Source organism: Athene noctua, chromosome 19 (assembly GCF_965140245.1).
Source record: "Athene noctua chromosome 19, bAthNoc1.hap1.1, whole genome shotgun sequence".
NCBI lineage: Eukaryota > Metazoa > Chordata > Aves > Strigiformes > Strigidae > Athene > Athene noctua.
The window spans coordinates 3,721,495-3,749,440 of record NC_134055.1 but is presented as its reverse complement, the minus strand read 5'-3'; the positions used below and the strand labels follow the sequence as shown (position 1 = coordinate 3,749,440).

General features: G+C 44.7%; 2 protein-coding genes across 7 annotated transcripts in view; both read left to right on the top strand.

Annotated features, from left to right (window-relative positions):
* The first annotated feature begins 1,290 nt into the window (after nt 1–1,290).
* DHX40 (DEAH-box helicase 40) lies at nt 1,291–17,530 on the top strand. 2 transcript variants are annotated; one of them, XM_074923006.1, is made up of 17 exons: nt 1,291–1,505; nt 1,782–1,927; nt 2,293–2,412; nt 3,560–3,790; nt 3,988–4,054; nt 4,614–4,745; nt 6,172–6,271; nt 6,724–6,810; nt 7,333–7,515; nt 8,061–8,141; nt 8,814–8,971; nt 11,129–11,243; nt 11,531–11,639; nt 11,959–12,053; nt 12,598–12,667; nt 13,060–13,288; nt 15,159–17,530. In XM_074923006.1, the coding sequence occupies exons 1-17, from the start codon at nt 1,367–1,369 to the stop codon at nt 15,293–15,295; spliced, it is 2,199 nt and encodes a 732-aa protein (XP_074779107.1). In that variant the 5' UTR covers nt 1,291–1,366; the 3' UTR covers nt 15,296–17,530. The 2 variants fall into 2 exon arrangements, with proteins under 2 accessions (XP_074779107.1, XP_074779106.1); XM_074923005.1 differs by having other exon boundaries at nt 15,156–17,530.
* A 670-nt stretch (nt 17,531–18,200) lies between these two features.
* The window catches only part of CLTC (clathrin heavy chain), a 32,895-nt gene continuing 23,149 nt past the window's right edge, over nt 18,201–27,946 (top strand). For 2 of the 5 annotated variants that reach the window (XM_074923178.1, XM_074923179.1), the window contains exons 1-2: nt 18,202–18,482; nt 27,212–27,419. In XM_074923178.1, the coding sequence (XP_074779279.1) occupies nt 18,441–18,482; nt 27,212–27,419 (250 nt within the window). In that variant the 5' untranslated portion in view covers nt 18,202–18,440. Of the gene's footprint in view, nt 18,483–27,211; nt 27,444–27,946 lie in introns of all 5 variants that reach the window. The other 3 variants (XM_074923177.1, XM_074923180.1, XM_074923181.1) reach the window with 3 other exon arrangements.

The following is a 27,946-nucleotide window of genomic DNA, read 5'->3' as shown; positions in this document are numbered from 1 at the left end:
GACAGTTTGTGTACCTTTGGAGAAGGGATTTGTCTTTTTTGGTTGGTTGGTTGGTTGGTTGGTTGGGGTTTTTTTTTGGTCAGATTATTGCAAACATCTCAAATCAGTAAACTCAAAGACATAATACCAGGTATCTCTCCTAGCTGTGATACTGTAATGAAACAGTTACTGCAATGTTCCCTTCTCTCTGGATATATTAATAAGGAAGGGCAGAAAAACAGCTTATCTGCCTAGATTTTATAATACCAGCTTGTAGACAGACTAAACATTTCTAGGTTAGCCGTATCTGAAGCTGGCAACATCGGGGACTGATGTAACATTTTCCAAGCTTCAGAGTGTGTTGCAAGCATTCCCCAGCTCAGCCCTTGCCATGATGCCTGAGGCTGTAGGTAAATATTCCTCCCGTCGTGTCAGAGGGGGAAATCGAGGCGATTGGTGATAACTGGAGTCAGTAGGTGGCCTAAATTCCATCCTGGTGTGATGACAAATTTACTGTGTGGTTGTCACCGAGAGAGCCTGACGGAGGGTGAAACATTAACACGCACAGGATCTGTAAGGGAAACAAATGTCGTGACGTACAAAGCACAACGCAAGAATCGTGCTTCGGCAGAAAAGGGGATTTAGTTGCAGCCATTAGGCACAAGTCGGGAACCTGGATTGCAGGCTGGCTTTGTGTTAAGTGTACATCGCTTGCCACCTTCAGGTCTTACGTGAATTCACAGACGTTGCCAGTAAGCTGGGGCCTCCGGGCAGGCCTCGGCCGGCAGGTCCGAGTGGCAAATCCCTCCGTGTGGCAAATCCCAGAGATTTTTGATCTTACGAAGCTGTTTTCCCCCCTTGCCGTGCCTGTTCCATACGCTGTGTCACCGATGAGGGGCTATTTAGCCTGTTGAGAGCGAGGCGCTGCTTGCACCACCCGCTCTGACTTGACGCCCCAGTTCAACCGTGCCAGGGCTGGAGGGGCCGAGGCGCTGGGCCCCTGCGCCTGGGCCGGCCAGAGGGAGCCCCGGGGCGGCACGGAGAGACGTGCCGCTCGGTTTCCCTACGCTGGTAACATCCCTCAGGAAGGAAAAAAGTGCCACTGTGGAAAAACCGCGGCAGATTTGGCCAAAAAAATACCGGGTTTGGGTAACCAGGGGGCTGAGGAGAAGCCGGGGGCGGGGCCTGCGCGGAGGGGCGGGGATTTCGGGGCGGGGCTTGAGGAGAAGGCGGGGCGTGGCGGTTGGCGCATGGCGCCAGGCGTGCGTAAACGGTGGATTGCGTCATCAGTGCGCGCCGGCGGCGCTTCCGCATACTTTGACGTCGGAGGGTTCCGGGGGGTCCCTGGGCGCCGCCGGGGTTCCCGGCGCGGCACTGCTCGGTCGCCATGGAGGGAGCCGCTCTGCCCATCCGCCGGGCCCGCCGGGCCCTGGTGGAGGCCGTGAGGGAGCGATCCTTCCTCATCGTCACCGGCGAGACGGGCAGCGGCAAGAGCACGCAGCTGCCCAAGTACCTCTTCGAGGCAGGTAACGGCCGGGGAGGGGGGGAACCAACCCCTGAGAGCCCCCTCATCGGCCCCCGGAACGTGGGGAATAAGCGCAGGTGAACGCGGATAGTCCTGTCCCCTCAGGCGGGACCCAGCGTCGGGCTGTGCCGTGCCGATGTGCGTGTGGTGAGAGGAGGCGGCGTAGTTTTGAAACTCAAAAACTATGGCTGTATATATATGTTCCGTCAGCACCTGTGTATAACCTGGCCCTGAGCAGCACAGCTCAGCGTCCCTGTTCTCCCTCTCTCTCCCCTAGGCCTGGCCAAGCACGGGGCCATTGGCATCACACAGCCCCGGCGCGTTGCCACCATCTCGGTGGCGCAGCGGGTGGCCGAGGAGATGGGCTGTTTGCTGGGGAGTGTCGTCGGGTACCAGGTCCGCTTTGATGACTGCACCACCGAGGTAGGGCTCCGAAGACTGTGCTCGTGCGGTTGTTGTCGTGGCAGGGTGTGGTGGGGTCGGCAGGCTGCGGCTCAGTTTTTTGCTTGTGGGCCTCTCCGTTGGAGCGGCACAGCCCTGTCACCTCTCCTGGGGCTTTGCAGGCGGAAGGTGTCAGAGCCTTGAGATGGCCTCTGCCCCAGCTGTGGTGAAGCTGCAGTTGTATGTATCCTAGAACTCCTTTGATCAAATTTTTTTCAACAGCCTACAGGCGAAACGTTGCCAGGCACCTGTGATGCAATGTCCGTGTGTGTTCTGGACAAATATTTGATGTGTGTAGAAGTGTTTACTTCTGGGATAATTGCTCAATGTCTAATTAAACCTTTCAGGATACTGCCATCAAGTATATGACCGATGGCTGCTTATTGAGGCAAATATTGGCAGACCCCCTTCTCAGCAAGTACGGCATCATCATTTTGGATGAAGCTCATGAGCGGAGCCTCAGCACTGTGAGTGTTGCCTTATATTTGTCCTGTTGGGTCACTGTGTCTCCTTTACTGAGGTCTACTTATTCCTTTCTTTCACTTCTGCACAATCCCCAGGGGTTTTGGCTGACTTTTCATGCATGTGCTTTATCCTTTTGTTGTCCTAAGACCATAGAATTGCTGCTTCGTTTACTACATGCTGCATAATCTGAAGATAAGATGAGGTCTGTAAGCCTGTTGGAATTGTAGCTGTTGTTCCATTTGAAAGCAGCTAAAACTTGGCCAGCTCTTGGATACTTTCCCAAAATTTCCAGGAGTTTGAAGCCAGCACAGTGAACACAAACTTTCTAGAATCATAATTTTAACAAAACACGCAGAAACAAACCAACCCCTGAAACATCTCTGTCATTCACAGGCCTAATCTTTCTTAAGGGTGTGTGTATGACTGTGCAAAGAGATTAGGACTTTTGGGATCCTGGAAGTGTCTAGACTGACCTAAGTACCAAAAGCTATCAGATGTCATTCTGACCTTTCTGTGGTGAGCAAAGTGAGACTCAAGTCACTCAGTCCTCAAGAGATTGTGTTGTGTGTCAAACAACACACCCATCCAGCTGGGGAAAAGGACTTCTGAATCCCAGTTCTGCCCTCAAGCATCTGAGGGTATTGCAAGTAATTGAGCTAGGGTGATGTAAGAAGTTACTGGTCTACCACATGTGTCTAACTAAAAGGAGCAGATTTTTAATCCAGAGCACTGCAGAGTAAAATAAACTTGCTGAAGGCATAACAACAAATAGTACAACAAAGGAGGATGCACGCTCGGTCAATTAACGTACACTGGACCAAAGTGGTGACTTCTTAAGGTGCATCTGAGGTAGCTGCTTGCAAATGACCATGAGATGATAAAAATGAAAACCAAACCAAAGGATTTTAAGTGATACTGATTCTGTTTACAGGCTGTGAGATGAGCTGATTAAAAAACCCAATTAAATTATAGAAACCAATTAGCATGCTTACATGATGACCAGGGTAAGTGTATGTATTCTTCCGAGTGCTTAGGCCATCAAGATGTGATTTTTCTGTCTCAACTACATCAGTGGAATAAAATCAAGTTTGTCAGGGACTTCTAAGACAGCTGGAGTACTAATGTAGGTTGCTTCTGTTTTTCTGTTAGGATATTTTATTTGGTTTGCTGAAGAAACTGTTTCTACAGAAGAAACCACCAAACAGGAAGACGGCCTTGAAAGTAGTGGTGATGTCAGCCACCCTGGAGGTGGACAAGCTGTCGGAGTTCTTTGGACACTGTTCAGTGCTGCATATTCCAGGAAGAAGTTATCCTGTCAAGGAGATATTCTGCAACCTGCTCAGCCCGAGGGACATAGGCAGCTCTGCCTACGTTACAGAGGTGTGGCCTGTTTTTCTTTGTTTCTGTGTTGTGTTTTCTTTTCTTGGTACGATTATCATCCGTGAAAGACCACAAGAATTAGCCGCTGTATTGTTGTGTTCTTAGCATGTCTGTAGGATATAGGAAAGAATTAGTGCTATGAGTTTTAGAAAGAGTGAGATTCCAGCTGTTACTGGCTTGTTTGTTGTTTGTTTCAGGCTGTAAAAGTGACATTGGATATCCACTTAAATGAACCAGAAGGCGACATCTTGGTTTTCCTGACAGGTGCGAATTTTTCTTTCAGCAACTGATGGTTATTGCAGGTGAAGCATGACATTGTCAGCAAATTGTCCTTCCAGTGACTGTCTAGTTTGACCCATAACAGCAATTAAAGAAGGGAAAGTTGCAGGTGGTTGCACATAGTGCTGTGAAGTGATAGTTTTCGGAGCATGTTTAGGTGTATCCATGCCTATGAGATCAGATAGGAAATACATTAACTGAAAAAACATGCATATGCTCTTTTCTTCCTGTGCCAAATTTACTCTGTATTGTCTACGTGGTTTATTTTGTTGTTAATTCAGGAAGGGAGTGTTTCTTTAGCTGCAAAACCCTACATCAGTGTATGGGCCAGGCATTCATGCAGTCATCTTTTAAGGAAAAGCTTAGTGAGAGGCACTGTGGAAAGATTGGATGTCACCTCCTAAACTAACTCCTAACTCCCTTCTCGTAATGGTGTCGATGACTCTCTACTATTGCCAAAACAATCTTGTTTAAAGATGTCACAGACTAGGAAGGCAGAGTTGTAGCTACATACGTTGCTTAAGTGCTCTTGTATGTTTTTTAGGTCAAATTGAAATAGAAAGAGCTTGTGACTTGCTTTTCAAGAAAGCAGAATGTATCGATTACCGGTATGAAGTACATGATCTGTCTGTTGAAGGCCTGCTTATCTTACCATTGTATGGGTCAATGTCAACAGGTAAGAGCATATAATGTCGTATGGAACTTAATTCACATAAATGTTAAGTGCAAGAGTTGTTACAAACAGTATCCTAATCAGATATTTCTGTCGTGATTGGAAAAAATGTCATTCATTCACCTCCTTGTTACAGTCCTGTAGCACTGTGGGGTTTTTGTGGTGTTCATAAACTAATCAAACTTCAGCCGTCTCTGTACTTGCACAGAAGCTTCCAGTTAAAATTCATATGCACAGGAAATGGCTTCACATGGCACCGAGGTCTCAAGCTTAGGAAGAGGGGATATTGTGTTACTGAAAGTGCAGATGTCTTATTTAGACCCTCACATTTTATTTTATGTGGCAAAAAATATTGCCAGTAGGGTTTTGGTGATGAGAGTAGAGCTGTAAGGGAAGATAGAAGTAGTAGAGCGTTACACAAATAGAAAAGTACAGGTTGTCAGAATGAGTCAGTCTGTTTTATTTTGCAGCAATACCACAGTTAGTTTTGAAGAGTTAAAAAGAAAGGCCTTGTGGCCTTTACTGAACACAGACGCTGTATTTTCAGATGAACTTGAGCGCTGTGTTTGAATGTGTGGGTTCGGTATGCAGAATGCTGTGGGGCTGAATAAGTGTTCCTAAGAGCAGGACAGCAATTTCCATCTGGAAGTGCTGCTGAGAGGAAGGATCTGGTAACGACCTGCAGAGAGGGAACAAAATTTTTACCTTCTTGAAAGAGCAAAATGAAAAGTTGCCTAAAAGAAAGGTATAGTTTCTTCCTCACTCCATGATGGGTGTTAGATTCCTGACTGAGAGTGATTTTTTTTTTTTTTTTTTTTTTTTTCTCTTATAGTAGTTTCTCAGAGGCTGTTGTACTTGAATATTTTTAAATACACGAGAGAATTGGCCTTAAAGAGATTTTTGTATTTTTCAAGTCTAATAAGTGAGAAAATTTCAGGGGAAAGTTGAATTTCCACCTCCCACTTTTGTTCCTTGGAAAGCCAAATGAATTAATGGAAACTTCATATGCTGCTTTGTTACATGTTAAAAGATTTCCTGGAAACGGAGGAGGGGTTTAACTGAATTTTTTCACTTACACCTTCACATGCTCTGATTGTTAAAACACTTCAAATCCTTCGTGAATCCTTCTAGTAAGACTAGACATCTTGCTTGTTTTTCCTAGCTCTGGGTTAGGAAACATCCAGGAGAGTTGGCCTTCCTTGATCTCAAAATCTTCTTGAATATGCACACAATAAAGATATTCTCTGATTTCTGGCATCTGCTAAAATAATATCGAATCTATATTTTAGAATGTTACGTGATTCACTTTCTAATTTCATTCAAATGACTTTCACTAAGCATTTGAGTAAGTTTGCACCGTGATGGAAATGTGGTTTGAAATCAGAATTGTAACATAACAGATTGCTTGACTGACTACCTGTCATTTTAGATCAACAGAAAAGAATATTTTTGCCAGCTCCCGCAGGCATTAGAAAATGTGTGGTATCCACAAACATTGCTGCAACATCTCTGACGATTGAAGGAGTCAGGTATTGTTTGCTATCCTTCATAAAAGCTGTAACAGAGGGAATAATTCAGAAAGTTCTACTAGATTTGGAAGAATGTGTCTGACTTCCTAAGGCTACTATTCCTCTCCAGTAATTACCCATTGCCTTTTTTTTGTGTACATAGTGAATAAAACCCCCCTTGATACTATTATATAGTCTTACAGAGGATTAATATTGTTGGACCCTAATTTAAAATCAAATCTCTGCTCCATTAAAGGAGCATGATCTCTTTGGGTGCTGGGAGGTCTTATCTGCAACATCCTGTAGACTGAAGCATTGCAGGGCTACAGCTGACCAGCAAAGTGCAACTGCTGGTTTGCAGTGATTGTAGGTTAAATGTGTTCTTGCTTTGATGGTATGCATGTGGCAGTTACCTGTCTGTCTCCTGAGACCTCTGCTGTTCTCTTCTCTGACAGACTATGACTCTTTTTCAGATACGTAGTAGACAGTGGATTCGTGAAGCAGTTGAATCATAACCCTCGAGTTGGCTTGGACATACTGGAGGTGGTTCCCATTTCAAAGTAAGTTTTAAAAAGGTCATGTGCTTGGTGTTTCTGGAAGTTGCTCTGATAATACTGATTTATCAGCTGGTCTTTGGGAGGGTAAAAAAGAAAAGGGGAGAGGGTGGCGGCTTTGAGGCTCTGTAATTTAAAGCTGTTTTGTTTGCTGCTAAATAGAAAGTGGTTCAGGACATACAATTTCGTATAAGTTACAGGCATTAAGAAGAAATTGACAATGCATTGTCTGTATAGTCTGAACTGTGGCTTACATGTCGTCTTGTGTTTGCTGAATACAACAGCCTGATTCAGAGAAGCTTAAAAAAAAAATCTTCTCTTGCACAGAAATGCCTCTTCTTTCTGCTGGGTTTTGTATAGCTGGATTTCTTCTCAGTTGCTGCACAGTATAATATATCTTCCATCTACAAGCACAGAAATCACTATTATTTATCATAATTACAGTGTGCTGCTTTAGATAATAACAGAAGGGATCAAGAGTTTGTTGGGTTTTTTTAATTATTTTTCCCTGCCTTTCTGTTTTGGAAGGAGTGAAGCGAGGCAACGAGCTGGCCGGGCTGGCAGGACATCTTCTGGAAAAAGCTATCGGCTGTACAGTAGAGAGTTCTGGGAGCAGTGCATGCCTGACCACACAGTCCCAGAGATCAGGAGAACCAGTCTGACATCGGTGATCCTGACCTTGAAGTGCCTTTCCGTGCATGATGTCATAAGGTACCCTTCATGGAGGGGGGATTATCATTTTCTGCCTGAGTCGCAGCAGCAAGGCAGCACAGGCAGCAGCAGCCTGTTGGCAGGAGGCAGGATTAGGGCCCCAGCCACCTGTGACACTTGAACACAATCAGCTTTTCTGCTGTTCTCCCCAGTTTTAATGCCAGATTGGATCTTGAGCTCAGTTTGAGGTTCTGCCAAAACTAGCTCCTCCTTTCCAAAATGAAATAGTTAATAGTGTTGCTTTTAAAGTAACGATGTTTATATCCCAAAAGCTTCATCTCTGTGGAACTGTTTAATTTTAGGATCGTACATGTGCAAAACATACAGTTCATCTTTGCATGTGCCATGCTGGGATTTGTCATCATAATTCTTCAGCTTGAGGCTGTACGTGTAGTAACACACCCATATACTGAAGGCGCTTATGTGCGCTTTGGTCAGAAACCTGTACTGGAAGGTTACAAAAGTATTTTAATAAATATGAAAACTAACAAAGCTATACCGAGTCTGAACAGTGAGATTTATTTTTTTTTCATATTTTACTGTAGATTTCCATATTTGGACTGCCCTGAAGAAAGACATATTTTAGAAGCTCTCAAGGAACTTTACCAGTGCAATGCTATTGACAGGTAAAAAAAATAAAGGGGTGTAGTCACTACAAGAATTTAAGATCTAATGGTTTAACTAGTGTTAGTGAGTTGTTCATGTGGACTGAAGGACTTCCTCCAGCACTAGAATTTGTTTCCTCATTAGACCAGGAAGTTAACTACTGGCTTTTAATATACTCTGTAAAATCAGGGTTAGAGCATGGCTTGGGATTTGAGAGATACAGATTAATTTCTGCACATTGTCCTGGATTTCCTGAGTGACCTCAGACAAATTACCTCAACTCTGTGCTGTAGTTCCTGATAGCAGATCCGAGACTGCTGTGACAAAGGTGCTTAGGCACTAGCTGTGAGGCCCATCCAAGAACTCAAGACAGGAAGTGAGATCTTATCCTAAGCTTCCAGGAATTCTTCTGTCAAAAAAAACCCCCTAATCTGATGCACTTAAAAAAGCATCTGATGCTGAAAAAGCTGGCATTGCCTGCCATGAAGCAGGCATAAGCACACTGCATCTGCTAGTGACACTTGCTTCATGTCTCCAGCACCTAAGTGCAGTGTTAGAACAGTCCAGAGGGAAATGCTTCTGTCACGCTCTTTGTCACTCTATGGTGGATGATGTCGTGTGCGCGTGTTCCAATTTACATTTAAACCTAATTTTGTTAAATCTGGCATTTGAATCTTTTTTCCTGGGATAAGGAGAGGCCACGTGACAAGACTGGGTGAATTCCTGGTGCAGTTTCCCCTGCCTCCCAACCTGGCCTGTGCTGTCATAAAAGCTGCTTCTCTTGACTGTGAGGACCTGCTGCTCCCCATAGCAGCCATGTTGTCTGTGGAAAATGTCTTCATTCGTCCAGGTAGGAAGCCCCTTATCCCAAAGCAGCCTTGGGTGGGTGGGGAATTCTGCTTGGACAGGGATGTCTCCGGCACTGCTTCACCTGGAGACCTTACAGCTTCCCCCTGCAGCGTTTTTTGCTCTGAGTAGTTTTCTGTGCTAATAGTTTGTGGTGCCACAGCATCTTATAGGTGTAGCTCAAGGTTATCAAGCGGGAACGGATTCTCTATTTTGAGCAATGGTAGCACAAGCTTTTACTTGAGCATAAGGATACTCCTGGCAGGGAGCAAGCTGGTCTCCTGTCTCTCACCAGTGTTGGGCACAACTAAGAAGTATTTACCTTAAACTAATGCTTTAAATAAACCCTTACATTGCAGCATGGGAAAGATTCCTCAAGTGCAATGCCTTGTCTCCCAGAGTACATCGTAGCAGATCTGTAGGGAAGAGTGGGAGGACTAGGACAGATACACAGCGGCACTTTGCCCATTTGCTTTTACAACTTTCTGTGGTCTTGGGAGTCAGGGAACATCGCACGCTAGGAATTGGACAACAGCTGTTCCAGAGATTTCAGAATAGCATGGAATTGGGTTGTGTTTGTCCCAGGACTGTGAGCTGTAAAACAACATATGGGTGAGTGGATTGCTGAGAGATCGTAAGGGGGAAAAACTGTTACAAGAGGGGAGAGAAGAAAAAAAAACCCAAAACCTCAACAAACTAAACAAACCACACCAGAAAACCAAAATGCATTACAGCAGATGTTTTGCTCTTGGCCTAAGTACAGACAACAGGGACTGATTAATTTGTTTTTAACGAATGGGGTCACCTCTGGATTGACTTTTCTGCTCAATAACTGTGTTTAACCAAATAGACCTTTTAAGTTACTGTGAGAAACTCAGCTTGTCACTGCCTCCATTCCCAGTGTTTTTTCTAAATGGAAAATGTAATTTTGCTGTGGTTCCAAGCTAGTGCCTCTTACTAGTGCTAAACTCGGTCTCCCACGTTCTCCTTCCTATCTCCTTTTCCCTCCAGTCTGCCCCTGACCCATCCCCCCCAGCTGTGCCACATAGAGTCTTTATATGTAGCATGGTCTTTGTGGGAGACCTTTGTCCTTTCTAGTCACTCATTGGCTCTCGTCCAGTTATCTCTGTAGTCTATTAACCCTGCCCGTTAGCACAACAGCTAAAGACGCTGCTGACAGTACTGATAGCCTGGATTCTGCTCTGGGGTTTTTCCCATTCCCACAAACGTGCGTTGGCTTTCCCATCCTCCATCTGGTGATATGCCCTCGTTATCTGCTCAGCTAGCTAACGCACGCCTGGCTGTTACTCTCCAGCAGCCCTGTACATCGGGATGCAAACACAGAGGCTCTCCCATCCTGAGGGCACTTGCTCATGTGCAGTACGTAGAGGAACAGGCCTCCTTACTTCATCGGTGTTACTTTTAATGCCCTCAAACTTCTGGCGTTGTCTGCAGTCCAGCAGCAATGCAGTGCCTTGGCTTTTGCAGCCGTATCCCTCTCTTCTAAGGGGAATAGGTTGTGCTGGGGAAAAAATACTTCGGGTATTTAAAAACTTGAAACAACACTTTGGAAATGTTGCTTTTGCCTAGTACATTCCTAGCATTTAGTGAAGGTGAATTCTCACTAAACTCACACGTTTTTTCTAGACAGCATGTTTTTTCTAGACTCTTATTTGTTTTAAGACCTTCATTACTCTGGCACTTGAGTATGGGGACAAAAGCTGAGTTAAATAGATTAGATGGTGCTATGATGAGGTGGTTTCTACAGTCTTGTTTTTTCTCTCAGGGCAAAACTTTCACTTGATCCCTGTGAACTGTTTGTTTAAAGTCGCTGTTCCTTTATCTTTCCACATAGTCATCTGAATTGATTGTGAGAGAGAAATATGTAGAACCTTTCTTTCTAAGAGACTAGAATTCTTCATCTCTAGTGCTGATTGCTGAGATTAATCACAGATTCAATAGCATCTACGTGTTCTTGTTCAGGAGTAGTGGAGGGAGGAAGAACTGTAAATGCAGCTGTGGAGGAGAGGCAAATCTAAAAATAACACCAATAAAGAGCCAAGGCTGTCAAACACACTTGGGAGAGATGCTAACAGAAGATCAAGTAGGAGTAATAAATAAAAATGACTTCAATAAAGTGAGATACAACTTACTTCCTCAGGTGATCCTCAGAAGCAAAAGGAGGCTGAGCTTCAACACCAGGAACTTTCCTCACAAGTGGGAGGGTGCAATGACTTTGCAACCCTCTTAAATATTTTTGAACAGTGCAAAGCAAGGTACGAAATGGTTCCTTACAGTAAGTGGTCTTGCATTGCTTGTAACTCCCAGCTGCTGTCGGGTTTAGATCTATTGCATACATGCACGTGTATGTACTGATACCTAATTGCAGTTTTATTCCTTATTGTGATGTGTAACTTCTATCAAGACATCTATTATTTAAGCTAACAAAGTATCTGGCTGTGTAGGTTGCCTTCTTTGTACGACCGTAACAAAAAAATAGAGGCAACTTTCTGCCTGCAGCTTACAAAGGGCTTCTTTATAATGTAAGTATTTCTGTTCTCAGCAAGTCTCCTTCAGCTTGGTGCCAGAAATACTGGATCCATTGGAGAGCTTTAAAATCTGCTTTTAGTGTGGAAAAACAACTTCGGGAAATAGTCAGTAAACTGAAACAGGTAAAAAATACAATTTTTATTTATGACTGAGTTTATATTTAAGGCATGTACTAGGCTGCTGAGTCTTTGGCAGATGGCTGCTGCCTTTCTCCAGTAGAAATTAATCCACTTAAATATTTATTAGAGCATCCTTGCTGTAGCTTGTGTAACTCACAGGTATGGTAGTGGAAACAAGCAAGAAGGGGGGTTTTCCTCCTCATTGTTTCCATAGGGTGAGAAACCCAGAGTTTTAAAATCCATGGGATGGAGGGTGTATAGCCACTTTTTCTTTAGGAAAGATGCTGATTTTTTTTAATTTTTTTTTTTTAAATTTACATAGCTGCCAGACTTCCCTAAAGAGACATTTAAAGGCTCCAGAACTGAAATACTAAGAAGATGCCTGTGTGCAGGATACTTTATCAATGTAGCTAGGAGGTAAGTAATAAAGTTTGGAGAACTGGATGGAGAGGATACTATGCATATTCTTTAAAGGTGTAGCTGCACAGTGAAACAGAATAGTAGGGCTGTATGTTGTTCAAAATACCAGTTGTAGCTGGAGGTGGTTTTTCTGCACAGGGCTGGCAGCCTGATAGGTGCTCTGCTTTTGACTCACTATATTCCTGGGGAAGTTGCTTACCTCCTTGGAATTGTAGTTTTTCAGTCTGAGAAATGAACTTGCAAGCTGATGAGTAGTTGCAGATATTAAACTAAAGGGCTTGGAAATGTCCAGTTATCATGGCTGTCAAGGACTTCAATCCCAAACTCTATTATTGTGGTGTTATCTCTGGTGTTACTGTGGTAAATATTTTACTCCTCATTGGTGTTTTTTGCAGTTCTGGAAGGATCTTCCTCTACTTATGTTTTTGAGTATTTTCTTCTATGCTGCTGCTGCTGATCTGCTTAGTTTAGTGTTGCTGTCTAATCACAGCAAAGTATGTTTCATTAATTTTTTTATTTTTTTCTTCCACAAACCTTTCAGATCTGCAGCCAGGACTTTCTGCACAATGGATGGACATGGCAGCATAGTCTACATCCATCCTTCATCTACAGTAAGTTAGCAAAGTCTGTTAATAAAGTAGCAAAGGATCTCTAAAAGGAGTAAGAGGCAGGTCCCTGTAAATTCTTCCTCTTCTGTTTGGTTCATGCTGACTTATGGCTGGGAGAAGCACTGTTGCAGTGTTCATTTTGAGAGTGGGAAGAGCCTCGTTTCTTCAAATTTGGCAAATGGTTGGCTTATAAAACATGTGTGACGTAGGCTGAGCTTTCTCTCTGGTTATTTAGTTTTCCTGGGCAATTTTAAGCAAGTCTTCATGCCTTAGTTTCCCTGTCTGAAAAGGTGTTGTCAGCTTTATATTATTCTTGCATCTGAAGCACTGGAAGATGCTCTAGAAATAAAAATTCTTTTTTATCGGTTCTGAAATATGTTTTTTAAATTTTTCAGCTCTATAACCAGGAGACATGCCTCGAGTGGATCATCTTCCATGATGTCACAGTGACATCCAAAATCTATGTCAGGACAGTGTGCCCTGTTCGTTATGAGTGGGTCAAAGACTTGTTGCCCAGATTGCATCAAATCGATGCATATGAACTGAGCAGTGTGGCACGGGAGGAAGTAACTGAAGAGGAAATAACCAAGTGGAAACACAAGAAGGATCTTAGCAGACAGTATGGTAAGCACATCACTAGTCCGTATCTATGGCGTGTGTGGTTTTCTTGGTTGTTGTGGACGTGTGTGTGTGTTATGTCACTGAACACATAGTAGGTGTTAATCTGGATTTTTACGTATTTTATGTTTAGCTCTAGTTGTTTTCTTCTTTTACTACAGTTCTGTAATGCTTGTTTTCCCACCTCGGCAGTGCGGGTAGTGGTGTTTGCTTACTGGGTCTTGCCATGCTTCCCCCTTCTTTTGAATAACTGTAGCTGACAGGAGCAGAATTTTAACCCAAAGTTGAATAAAAACATTTTGAGACTGACCATTATTTAAGTTTGCAAAGGGTATCTAGCCATAGATGCCCCAAAATAATACTGTCCTGAGAGAGAGAAGCCCTAAGGGCTACGGGGCAGGGGAGGAAAACAAACAAACCAACAAAAACAACCCAAAAAACCCCACCAAACAAAAAACAAGAGGAAAAAAGATCACATTTTAGTGAACATCTCATTCTGACAATGAATTTAATGCCATATGTTTAAATAGTCAGTTTTGATTAAAACTGGTGCCTGCTAACTGATCTGGCTGCCTGACATTCTTTGAATTCTTCTGTCAGCAGGTTTCATAAAGCAGCCAAGTATTCAAAGGGCCTCTTTACTCCTGAGCTGACCCTTCCAAAACATTGATTTCGTATACAGTACAGGCACTGGCAATACAGATTTTTCTTCGGTTTCCTCAACAGTGGGAAAAATGTAGACTCTTGTGTTAGGACCAGCATCTCTGTCTGTGCTGTGTTATTTTATAAAACAGCCATTTTAGATTATGAAAACGTGAACTGGATTTGGTTATAAATTTGCTGGAAAGGATACTTGCATTATTGGATAATACAGAGGAGCCTCATCTATTTATCTGAAGTCCAAGGAGCTGAGGTTTGTTGTCTTTGTCCCCCTTAACTTTTTGACTTCACCAGGCAATTGTAAATTAATTTGAGATGAATATTGACCTTACAGAAATTGTATTTCTGGGACCGTCATAAAATCAGGGGGCTGAATAGCTGACAAAGGCTTAATTAGTACCCAGTGGAAGGAAAGGCTGCAGCATGAGCTGAATTATTACTTGACTGCAAGACAGAATAATTACAAATATTCCAGTGAACAGTGAATGCTGATTAAAGCTCCTTCCTCATCAAAGAATCTGGTGCCCAGCCCCAGAGCCCTAGGAACAGGCTGTGGTAGCCGCTTCATTCACATAATACTTAGGCTCTCAGTGTCTTTGATTTTTAAAAATTTTATTATTTTAAATTTTGTTTAAACTGAAAATATTTCCTGCTTTCCTTTTCTTCTGGGAGAAGCACTCCCAAGGTCTCAGCTCAGTGGGAGAATGTGCATTTGTAATGGCGTCTGATCTGGAGTATTGACTTTTCCCAGTCCTTTTATCTGTATGTTATCCTCCCTCTTCCTCCTACCTCTGGAAATTTATAGTTTATTCTAAGCTTTTTTTTTTTTTTCCCTGCTCCCAGTGCTGTCCCTCTCCTGCCTAAACCTGAGTTTGAGATGTGTAATTTAGAGAAGAAATGGGTGCACAGAACACAAAATGTGTCTGTTATCATAAAAAGCAAGATACACATTTGGGGACAAGATGAGCCCAGCTGCAAATATTGACATGGGAGTTAAGGCATGATTTTTTTTTTTTTTTAAATTTTTTTTTTTTTTCCTCCCCGCTGTGGTACAGTCTGTCCTCTCTGGAAGTCATTCAAATGGCTGACTGGGACTTGAAAAACATTAGGGATTGTGTTGGGGGTTTTTGTGTATTTTACTAACAGGAGAAATTGTAATGCTGAGGTTTTTTTTGACGCAAAAGAGTATATTTCTCTCTCTTTTTCCCCCCAGAAGGAGTCACAGACAACTCTGCAAAGAAGATGGAGAGAAGGAACGATGATCAATCAATACTGGATGCCCGAGCTCGCTATCTGGAGAGAAAGAAGCAAAGAGCACAGGGTTTAAGTGACCCAGTGAAAGAGATAGGGTAACAGTCACGACTGCTCTACTCCCACTGTGAGGAAAGGCAGTTTGATGTAGTTGTTCTGGGTGTGTTTGCATCATGCAAAATGAGTAACTGGAATGAAAGAAAACTTCTGCTTTGTGGTTAGTTTGAGTGCCGAAGCATACAAACGCAGTCTTCCTTTGCTGCATCCAGCAAGGAAAAGTTACCAAGCTGAATTTCGTTGCTACATGTCGCTGGCAACAATTTAGTGGCCTCAAATGTGGATGAAGACACGCTACTGACAGTGGTGCCAATTCTGTGGCATTGAGTTGACTTAAAGAGGTCTCAGTGGTCTCGGTGCCGTTATTAATGACATTTTCTTAAAGGTTGTTTTTTAAAGAAGTGAAACTGTCTCTTTTTATCCATTTTACTTTGTGTGATTGTGGCTGTACAGTCTTTATGCTCCTGCACTACTCAGGAAGATGCGTAGGAAGCGCTCCTTTAACGATGGAACCGTCAGCATCTAAATTCAAAAGGACGTTCGCCGCCTGCGTTCTCTGTTGCAGTGTTGTTCCTACTCGGTGTTGTGCTGTACCATGTACAGTGATGTTTCTGGGAGAAGATGTTTTTGTATGCAAAGTATTTTGTAAATGTTTTCACATTCCTGCTAGCAATGCATCATTTTTGTCAGGGATGACTTAGCTCTGTGCGTATTCCATTTGGCAAAAACACCCCAACACAGCAGTCAGTCTAGTACTCAGCCAGGTTACATCCTGCAGTCCATCAGCAGGCCCGCTGCCTCGTGGGCTTTTTTGTCTGAGTTTGGTGGCTGTTATTTTTCAAACATATGGATTTCAGTCTGGAGAATGAGTGTTTCAAACGTGTAGAGAGAATGCACAAGGAAATACTAGCTTTTTTTCCTTACTCGAGTATATAACAGAGCAAAGAGCTGTGATGCTTTGTCTTCATAAAGTTTGTTGCCTTCTCACTAGAGAGGTAATCCCATACTGTCACCTTAATAATCCTAAAATGTTCCATTGCTCTAGAGTAGAGCTTGTCTTTTTTGCTGTTTTTCACTTTCGGTATGTTGTGTTTTGTATAAGACAGTTTCCAAAAAACTGCAAGAACCTCCTGTAATTTTTCATGCCTCAGTTGAGTACACTGTTGTCACCTTCAGTTGCTTTTCAGGTAACTCCCTACTGCTAAGTGATGTAAGGGGGCCTTAGCACTTGGTGTAAAATGTTACACATTCCACCTCTGTCCTGCACAGGCTGCAGCTGATCATAAGCTCTCAAAAACCTTGGGCTTCTCTTCAGGGGAATGATAATATTCTTCTTCATAAAGAAGGGAGTAGGTGTGATAATTGTCCCTCTTTCTGCGATTGTACCTATTAAAATGAAAAACCTGAGGCTGGTCCATGTACTTGCCCAAGCCCCGTGAAGGTGGCGTGAGTCCGGCTGTGGCATACGCTGACGGTTGCCCTGCGGGGCCGAGTGCCACCGTGCGAGGCTGTGAGAGGTTTAACTCGAGAAACATTGTAGTGGTCAGTGGGAAGAGCAGGAGCGAGCAGCGCTGCCTGCAGCTGCCCTGCAAGTTTCAGTGGCAGAGCTCCTAACGGCAGGAGAATTGCTGCCGCCTGCCCCTCTCTGAGAGCACAGAAACGGCGGCGAGGTTGATGCCTTCCTCGTTCCTAAGGGAGCGCGTGAATCAGTTACTGGTTGCGATCAATCTTTGTAGGAAGTGGCATGTTTACAATTTCTTTTTCATTGGGCCCTTTATCCTGGGTTCATATAGAAAAGGGGTTTTGTTCTTTCACGCTGTTGTTCAGACTCTGCTTTGAGAAGCCAGCCCTTTTTCTTGATGAAACCTATAGTCTGAATTTTGCAAAAGCCCACAAATTATTGCTGTTTCCTTTGATTTTTATTCTATTTGCAATGTAACAGCCACTCGCAAGTCCAGTGTCATCTGCCCCACACACTAGGTCTGAGACCAGTAGCAAGAACACCCACTTTCTTTTTTGCTTTTGTCTATATTTTTTTACTCAGTAGCAAGAAGGGTTTTTTTCCCCCTGTGTTCCAGACTGCTTTTGAAATTGTGAATTTAATACAAAGCAAAGATGGTATGAGGAAATAACCCTGGGATTGCAAAACAAGGAAAGATAAAAGCAGGGGTTTGAATGCTGGGCTGCTCGTGTGTTACACCACACACAGCCCCCCTGAAGCACTGGCACAGAGTTGAGTGTTACCCGTTTCTATGGGCTGGAGTTTCGTTGTCAGTTAATAAACACAGAAGGAAATGTGAAGTCTCATTATGTTGCTGTACTTATTAACAGTGTTTCAGGGGAAGAGTCTTTTGGGCTATCCCTGGAGTCTCAAGGGATGGCTGCAGTTCATTTACAGCCCGTGATTTCGGTGGAGGAGGAAGGTCGGTACCGGCTTATGGTCTATCCCGACCTCTTTTTTTTTTTTTTTTTTTTTTTTTTTTTAATCAGGATTTGTTAGGAAAACCACCTCCCCTGCCGACTGAGGTACTATTCGGTGCAGCGCAGCAACGGATCATCAAGGCTGGCGCCCGGAACGGCTGCTAAAATGGGGAAAGATCGGTGGGCAGAGCCTGAAGGGGAAGGACAGGGCCCTCACCGGCGGCCCCGGGACCTGCCGGGCTCAGGGGGGGGACGAAAAATCGAGGAGGGCCGGGCCCGGGGCTGGTCCCGTCCGTGCCCGTCTCCACGGCAACCGGCCCCGGGCGAGTCACCTTGCCCGGCTGCTCTGCCCCCTGCACGTGACCCGCGGAGCGGAAGTGACGCACCGCACCGCGGTCGCATGATGTGGCAAAAAAAAAAAAAAAAAAAAAAAAGAGGCGGCCGGGGAGGGCGGAGTGATGAGGTTCGAAATAGTCCCTTCCGGTGGCGGATCCCTCCGCCGCGGCCATTGGTCCCGCGCCGGGCGCGTCACGCCGCTGGCCGGGATCCTTCCGCCCGGCCGGCGCAGTTAAGGCCGGTCCCGGCAGGTGAGGGCAGGCCTCTTCCTCCCGCGGCGGGATCCTTCCGCCGGCGGGGGCAGCTTCCGGAGCGCCGCGGCTCTTCCCCGCTCCTTGGCCCGTTCCGCCATTGCGGTCCCGCTTCCCCGGACCCCGCTGAGGTGTGACTCCGGTCCGGCCTCGGACTGGAGCCCCAGCCCGCCGCCGCCGCCATGGCCCAGATCCTGCCCATTCGCTTCCAGGAGCACCTCCAGGTGGGCGCGGAGGGGCCGCGGGAGGCCGGGCCGGGGGAGCGGGGGCGCTGGGGCGGGCGAGCCGGCCGCTCCCTCGGGAGGAGGAGGAGGAGGAGCAGTCCGGGGATGGTGCCTGGGCGAGAGGCCCCCGGGCCTGTCCGTGAGGGCCGTGGGGCGACCCGGGCCCGTCCGGCGGAAGGGTGGCCGCCCTCCCGCAGGCCTTACTACCGGCGCCTGGCTCGGGCAGCGCCTTCCCGCCGCGCCGTGCCGCCGCGAAGGGCACCTTCCAGCGCGCCTGCTGCTGCCTCCGGGCGGGCCCGGACGCGAGGGGAAGGGCCGGGGCGCCGCGGGGCTCCTTCCCGTCCTGAGGTGGTGGCGAGAGGCCGAGGTGCGGGCCCCGGTGCCCACCTTGCCTTCCCCGCGCCGGGTGGCGGAGCGTGTTTCGTGCCGGTGGTGTAGGCGAGGCTGGCGCCGGGCCCACGCCAGCACCTGCTGGGCGGTGGGAGGGGAGAGCGGGGAGGGTTTCAGCTCCTGAGGAGAGAGTCCGGCTCCTTCGGGGCAGCGCCAGGGAGAAATCCCGCTTCAGCACGGGGGCTGCAAGGGAGGGGAGTGAATTAACGAGGAGGCCAAGTTTTCTCTGTGTATTGTTTAATTCTTATTTTTTTAAAATGAGACTTAAGTGTCCTTATGATCCTAAGGATGTATTAAACCATTTTATTGATGTTCTGACTTGTAATGTTATTTTCTGTGGAAAAAAAACTTCACATATTGCAGTGAAATGTGAAAGCTACTGCGGGCTTCCCTGCAGTACAGCTGTGGCAGTGCAGGCACAGAAGTGCCAGGTCTACACTTTCTGACTGGTGTCTCCTGGCCTCTGACAAATTCTAGGTTTGGGGTATCATTAAACCATAAGTGGATGTTAACAGATCATTTCCCAGGGTTGGCTTTTACTTTCTTTAAGGTGGCCTTCGAAGGGCACTGGTGACAAATCTTAAAATCCCTGTCCTGCAGGAAAACAGGGTCGCCTTCTCAAAGAAGCGTGCACCTTTAATGCCTCTCGGTGAAGCTGGTGTGCAGGGAGGGGTCTGGAAGCGGTGACACAGTTGTGCAATGTGTACTTCCTATCTGACAAGTCTGTAGGGCGAAGTACTACGAGCCATGCTTCTCGTCCCGAGTTGCTGTAACTGTGATGGTGTTAAGCTTGGCTTCACTGCTGAGGAGTATTTTTTTTTGAGGAGAATTTGTGTAATAGAAGTTACATCGACACACCTAGGCAGGGGCTTCTGCCTTCTGGTAACCTGTCTGTAGCTCTGCTTCCCTCTGATGTCACCATCTGTATGTGTTTAGTTAACTGGTGCTGCGGTGGTCACTAACAGTGATGGATTTGTATGATTTGTAGTGGTTTTTCTTCTAACGCTAAGGGTAAGAATTTAATTTCTAGGCACCTTGTTAAAAGAACAATTGCAAAATACTTATTTTGCTGGGTAAGTTACCGCTGTCTATGTAGTGTTACTTTTAGATTTTAAAAATGTTGCCATGATTGGTTTTTATCTGGCTAATTGTTGAGCATTGGATAATTTTGCTTTAATACCAGTTTAAAACCAGGTCAGAACTCATAGTTTGGGTGTAGCCCTGGACTCTTTGGCAAGTAGCGCAGACAGGAGTATCTCCTGAGTTGGCCAGAGCTTCAGCTCTGAGCAAGTGTTTTCTCCTGGTACTGGCACAGCCTAGAACCGGGTGTTGAGAAGGTTTTGTATACTCAGGTGAAACTCATCCCTCTAGCTAGCCCAGCTTTTAATAAAGTATTGTAGAAATGCATCTATGATACATTATTTAAGATACAAACTTTGCATGTGACCCACTACCAGGTCTCTAATGACATGATTACTATTACATAATGAAACTCATCTGTTTCACTCCAGAAGTGCTGATAGGTTTCAGACCAGCACTGTTGTGGGATGTGACTGTTCTGCCTAAAGACTGATCTATCTGTTTATTTGTATTTTTTTGCCCTGTTTCTATTTAATGTAGAGCACTTGCTTAAACAGTATCTTTTACAGCTGCCTATCTTGAGCTGGCCTTTTGTAAGCCTGGGCTGTCCAGCCTTCTGCGCCTGCATGCATGTGGCTCTCGCCCATGATGCTCCAGTTTGCTGTACCTACTGAACTTCCTCATTTTGTTTCATTGAAAAAAATTGAGAAGAACTTGAATTCTCGGAGGCACTATTTTCAGGCTGAAACTTTTGACTTGCTGTTGGGAGTAAATTTTGAGAGCGGAAACATTGATACTGCCACATTTTTGCTATCCAGAACTGCTTAAGGGTGTTCCAGGCTGTTCACAGGAGGTCCTTGTGGACCCAATAATACCATTTCTTGAACTGTGCCTAACCTACTTTGTCTAGGAAACTTGTAGTACAGGTGTTGCGCAACACTTGCAAGTCTGTAGCTGATGCTTAAGGAAGGAAGGTGCTCGGCTGGAGCTTTATTCATAAAAAGGCAGGTGATGGATAGGAATGAGAAAGTTCTTGCAAAGCTATTATTGAAAGTTGCTTTTAATTAATCTAGAAGACTGACACTCAGCAGTACGTGTAGTATGATACTAGTTCTCCATGGATCCGCTGTTGTAGGTCAGACAATGGTCAAGTAACTGTAGGAAGCTTGTCCTGATCCTGAGCTCCAACCCAGTTGTGCTCCATACTGCACTACTCAAGGCACGGTGGCATTGTCTGTTGCTTTCAGCATCTTGGCGAGGTGCTACAGGAATGAAGAGTTCAAGGCTCCAGGAGCTGTGGGCTGTTGTGCTCTGGAGTGTGTTGTACCCACAACTTCAGCTAAAGGTCTCATTTGGGCAAGTAGAATGTGACAAGTACTTAGCTTGCTAGGGTCAAGCAAGCTTTCTGGATAGTTGTTAAGTAAAGTCTAAAAACAAAGTGTGTAGTCAGGCTTCAGGTTTTCTTTGAGTCCCGTTGCATAGCTCTGGAATCTCAGGAGTCACGAACATGTAGGATGTTATCTGTGTGTTGTCTGTTGTAGCTGCCTGCCTTGCCACAAAGGAACATCAACAACACTCTGTGGAGAAACTTTTGCCTTGGGAGTTTCCAAGGAGAAACTTGATTCCTGTGCTGCCAAAACTACTGGGGTCATGTTATAAAACTTTATAGTGCTACTGGTTGTTCTTTTTTTTAAAGTAGCCATGAGGAAATAGTCCAGGGGAGATCAGAGTTCAGTATGTGGAATAATTGCAAATCAGGTTTCAGGGATTCCGTAAGTTGGTGCCTCTGTGTACGTGAGAGTGAAAGTAAACCAGCAGCTTGCTGCGGTAGGTGCATGAAGCTTTCCTAAGCTTAAATGTTCCTGATGAATGAGAAGGAACCAGACTATTTAGTGGGTGATGAATTGTGATTGCTGATTAATTTAGCCACACAACCCTGAAATACATAACAACTGAGCTTGGACCAGACACATCACTGTACTGGGGTGACTTGAGGCGTTAGTAAATACTCTTCTGAACCTAAATATATTAAAATTTAAGTTATTCTGTAGACTTTACAGTACAGAAAACTGTCAGCTCATGCTGTGTGCTTGGTGCTGAGACAGAGCTACTCTTCTAAATGAGGAAAAGGGTTCTTGTATCTATTGGTCATTGATGGAGCAAACCTGAATGGTGCCTCTGCTGTTCTAATGTGGTGGCACTTGGATGGCACTCAGAATCATAGCTACCTGTGCCAAAGAGCTAACTGGATAAAACTGGACAGCTGAGACATCACATAATAAAGCTTACAAATTTACTGCTTCACTCTGAGAATGACAACAAAATGCTTCCATGTATTATTCTTGCAGTGAGACAGTTTAATATATCCTAAACCACTGAATCTCTGCGATAACAGCATTAATTTGAAGCAGTTAAGTATTTTGTTGGTATTTTAAGTCAGGAATTAAAGACGGGACTGTTGTGCCTAACGTCTTTTTGGTGGAGGTCTCACCCCCTGCTTCTGAATGGCTCTGAATTTCTAATACCAGTGAGCTTGGACTATTTTTACAGGGGGAAAATCTGTAACAAAGAGTGCTGTGAAGAATCTAGGCAGCCTGAAGACTGTCTGGGCGCCCACTAATTGGATAGGAACAATTAATTAAGCAGTTCCTAAGCAATTCCTCTTAGCATGTCCCTCGCAGCAGGTACTGAAGTCACCAGGCCTGCTAGTCTTGGTGGCACTGCTCGTTAGCGCTTCACTCTGCGACCATGGTGCCTCAACCACGGATTCCTGATGGCAGCCAGTGGCTCTGCACTCGGGTTTCTGCAGGTACAGTCTCAGCTGTGGCTTGTAGCTGGAGTAGTCACACAGCATGCCTGTGGCTGCTGAGACCGGATGGCTACCCAGCCTGCTGAGGGTGAGACAGAAAATAGGAAGGATATAGAAATAGAAGAGCTCTTGAATATTCAAGAGGTCTCTCTTATCTGTTGAAAGCATAACTTCCTAGCCTGTCACAGGCTGTAACTCCTACCTTGCACTGGTAAGCGTGGAGCACTTTGTAGCCACTGGCTGGCCGTGGGGCTCCTGTGTTACAGAACTGTGGTCAGTAACTCTTAACAGATCAGCACGGGTGTAAATCTTTTGTGTGACTTAAGTTTGCTGTGTTGTTTTTTCCTGGGTGGAATTAAATGAGTGGCTGAAACGTAGCCTGGTGTCTACCTTGTTTGATCAAAGCCTAGTAAAGCATGGCCTTGCAATAGAGCTGATGTGACTCACTGCACATCAAGGAGCTCCGTGCTCCTCCAAAGGCTGAGAATATTTCTGTTAACTGGCATGTCCCAGCTACATGATTTCTAGCTGCACGGAGATAAGGAATCTCTGGGAAGAGACTAAGCAGCTGTTTGTGGCTACAAGAACAGTGGTTATATCCTGTTGAGTGCGAGAGTCGAGGTGAAATGCGTGCTCAGCAGTTCCACACCCTTCCTTGTAGGCAAGGAGAAATTATTTGACAGCTAAGCAAACTGTCACAAGAAAGCGAATGTTCCAGGAAGGGGTCAACAGAGACTCTTGTCAGCAGTTTTACCGTGCAGTTTGATGTCAAACATGCATGTAATATGAACAACTTCTCTGGGTAAGTTATCAAGAATGTACTTGAATTATCTTCCAGTGGAAAAATAATTTTGCTAATCAGACTTTCGCTTACCATGGTAGAACGATTCACCCCCCAATGCTGTCCAGATAAATGCCATCATAGAATTTGATGGTTCGGTGCAGCCTGCATTTGGCTGAAGTATCCAACCTCGAGTTAGAGAAGTCCTTCAAGGCAACATCTCTGCTGAACAGAAGAGCTGCTGCTCATTGACAACCTGTTTCATAGTTCTACTCTAATGAAGCAGGTACTTCACAGAACACTTTCTTCTCAACGTGCTTTCAGGAGACTGGTATAACTGAACTTTTCAACAAATGTTGGTGTAAAATAACTTGAACTGTAAATTGGTTGCCCAAGCACAGCTGGCAAGTTCTGCTTTCATATCTGCTTGAAAGCCAAGGCAGTGTTTTTTGTAGCATAATGTAGGAGTACCTTACAGTTCCTTCTTTTTTTCCACAGTCTTTGAAATATGTTCATGAATCAGTGAAAGGTAGTGGACCTAAACGAGTGCAATATTAAGCTCTGGGTGTGTTTTTCCTCAGTAATAAGAGGAGAAAGGGTAGAAAATCTGCTGTAAACCCCTGTACTCTTAGTTGTAGTGCAAACTTGGGAGTTTGTACACGGAATAGTATTGAAATCTCCATAATAAAAGTTTCCAAAGAAATACCTCTTGTCACCGTTTCCTTAGTCTCTGTTTGTTTTGCTTAGCTTTATAAACGCTCTTGCCTCACTCACCTAAACTTTAACCCGTTCGGGGAAGGAAAGAATAGATAGTCCAGGGAATGACCTATACTCGAGTTCTGGGCATCGGGTCTGAGTGCAGCCACAAAAAGTTGCCGCTAGCCTTACCAGCTAAGCAAAGCAAGTGCCACCCTTGGCTGGTGATACTCTTGTGTAATCAAAGGCAGAGATTGTCACCGTTAGAGTCAGCTTCAGCTTCCCGTGTCGGTGCTTGAAGCGTTCTTGGTGCGTGCACTTGGATTGGTTGGGATTAAAAGATGAAATGTTAGCAGAAGCTTGTGTACTTAAGAGACCTCACTCATGGTTGCGTCTCCATCAGAAAGCTTCTCCAAGCTTTCTTCAGAGCTCCAGTGCTCATCTAAATAACTTCAGAGAAAAAAGCCTTTGGAAATGGTCTGAAGTTGAAAAAGGACCCCATCTCCTGCTGTTAACTAGAGCTCAATACCTGAGACGTGACACCTAGCAGATGGCAGCTTGATCGTGGTCAAGATAAATCCGTCTTGCAATATCTAAGAGACTTTGATTTGGTGGTCACGTCCCTAAGTGGTTTGCCATTTGCTAGGACTTGCTGCTTCAGTTTACTCTGTTAACAATGTTTGAGCATAGTGCTGGGAGTTAAGGCCAGGCAGAGTACTTGGTACTTGAAACTACCCTCCCTCTACCGAATTAACAAGGAAATTGAGTGCTTGATAAATGGTTTTGTGCTTGTTAAGCTTGCAGCCTTAGCAAAAGGAAGTGCCACATCCTCGTAAGTCTCTCCAGCTCTACCAGATGAAACTCTTACATCCTTCTCTGCCTGCAGGGGTGTGACTGGGTTGCATGTAGCCCTGCCTAGCTGATACACAAATACCAGCGTCTCAGGCCTAGAGAATACTACCCAAATAAAGGTGTAAGAGGGAGATTGGAACTTAAAACTGAAATCTTCTAAGGGAATCCCTGTTGCCAAAGAATGTGTGGTCGGGTTCTGTGATGCTGGACCTCAAACACTAACTTAAATCTGAGTAATGGAGTTCTGACCTGTCAAGGAGATAGAAATTGATTTTAATAGCTGTAGCACTGACAGTTTTCTCTTGGGAGAGCTGATAAAACACTTGTCTTTCACCTGAAACCTGGCTTTATTGTCAGGTACATGGATGTAAAGGGAGTGTGAACCTGTTCACTGTGTTAAGTTGCAGGAAGGGCAGGTATCCTGCCTTGGAAGAACAGCTTCAGCTAGTCAGTTATGCTAATTAGTTTGATACCTAGCTTCAAGAAGTACATTTAAATCTCTTCTGCTTATAGTCTTATTTCTGTTTAAAATATTTTGAAGAAGAAAAGCTGGGTAGACTTTAAATTTACCAAAAGATCAATGTTAGCTCTCTGTAAACTAGTTGAGAAATGAGCCCTTAAACATTAAAAAGCCTGAACTTGTTTTTGGAATTGTTAGAACCTGACTGAAGAGCTTCAAATGGTGAAGTCCTCTCTTTCAAGAGCAAGTTAACTTCAATGAAATAGTGTCCTTTAGGTCAAAGGACTCAAGTGCAGAATGACCAGGGAACCATACACAAAGGCTGAATCATCTTTTAGAAATTCTCTCCTTCAGCAGACCCAAGGAGCTAAAACTGACTTACTTTGGAGTCTCAACCTTAAACTATACCAAGATCTGTCTGTCTTGATTCACTGGGTGATGTAGATGGTCCGTTGAAGTGCCTTCTGTGAAGCTTCTTCTGTTAATTTGGTGTGCCGTAGCTTAGATGTTGCTTGTTCCTCACATGTGCAGTCTGAAAGCCAGGGTGAAGGGGAAGTGTAGTAAAACACCCTCTTTATCAGAAGCTGCAAGTAGGCAGGAACAGAGCAGCTGAGGCGTGGTCATCTCGGAGCTTGTACAGAGTGCAGCTGATAAGAGCTTAGTGTTTTGTTTCAAACTAATACAATAATACTAAAATGCCTTGAAGGTCTAGTCCTTCTCAGGAGACCTTGGGCTTAAAGTTCAGACAGTCTCCCAGAAAGAAAAATACCTATTAGAAGTGATAATTCCTCTAACAGTAGAAAACTGATCTTGAGTTTTTAACGTATATCCACCCACAAGCTGGGTACCTGGATGTGAGGTGAACTAACCATTCTGCATTTCCACTGTTAAAATAGAATAAACTTTGTTTTGCTACTGATGTGGTACTACAGTAGCCTGCTGCAAGCACTACAGAGTGGTATTAACTAAACTGTTTTGTTGGAAGCTGTACTGGAAACTAATTTGAAGGTATGCATTGAAAGGTTTACAGAAGCAGACTGGCTCAGCAGAAAGGGAGGTGGTTTATTGGTATCTCCTGTGTTAAGCGTGGCTGTGGATGAGCCATTTCTGACTTCAATCACGTCCATCCCGTGTTAGCTTTGCCTCATGAGTGTTTACAGCCTTGCTGCTAGACCGGACTAGGCTGATTGCTAGACAGGTAGGGGTTTTTAACTCTACAAGGATAAAGCTCAGGTGCCTCACATGTGATGTTAAGCTTGAAATGGTGATAGCTGTCAAGCTCAATGGAGTAAGTCAGGGCTCTGGAAGCAGAGCTGGTGAGAGCAAGTACTGACACTGCAACTTTAGTACAGCAACCAGGAGCAGGTGAGTTTAGTGTGCCTTAAACTGTATGGGGGGCTCAAAAGTTGAGTTCTCAAAACAGTGAGTTGTAAACGTGCCTTGAAGACAAAATACCAAACATTTGAATGCTGCAGCACTTCTTCAGGATGCCTGCTGGTCTTAACTGAAGGTGGGTAAGAATGTGTGTGCCATGCTGTTTTTGGGTAGCATGGTTGAATTGTTGCAAAAAGCAAAGCCTGGTATCTCTTGTGACTTTCATAAAAGCTGTTCATGGCCATACTGAGGTACTAACTTAACGCTAAACCTTTTTACTCTTTCAGCTCCAAAATCTGGGCATCAACCCAGCAAACATTGGGTTCAGCACTCTGACAATGGAGTCTGACAAATTTATCTGCATAAGAGAGAAAGTGGGAGAACAGGCTCAAGTGGTGATCATTGACATGAATGACCCCAGCAACCCGATTCGAAGACCAATTTCAGCTGACAGTGCTATCATGAACCCTGCCAGTAAAGTCATTGCATTAAAAGGTACGGAAGTCCTGATAAAGAAATGTTTGAAGTGGATGGAGAGCTTTCTCTAAGACTAGTTTATAACTGATTTAAGTCTCTTGGGCAGTTTATGTGGGAGGTTCCTTTACCAATTTTCCACAGCTTAATGGGAGCTTAAGTTTAATGCATTTTCAGTTTTTTTGAAGGTAGCTGGGCAGTAAGCTTCAGCTGAGGCTTCCTGCTATTTGCTGATCATCAGGATGAGGTTTTTTTGCTTCAGTCAGAATGGTTACAGCTTTGAGCAGGACAAGCTGGAAGGAGAATGTTGGCTTTAAGGTCCTTTTGGAGTCTCAGGTCTGGAATCATGGTAGAGGGAAGTGAGACCTAGTCTCCTAAGTGTATAAGGTCTATCAACTAAACCTCTCTGCTGAGAAAGGAAAACTAAAACTGAGGAGGAGGGGAAATATTCCTGAAGGCAATAGTCTGGCCTTGCTGGAAGAGGCGGTGCACTAGTTTGTGCATGTTTATTCTGTCAGTCAGTGATAAGAAGAGCAAAACTATGCAGG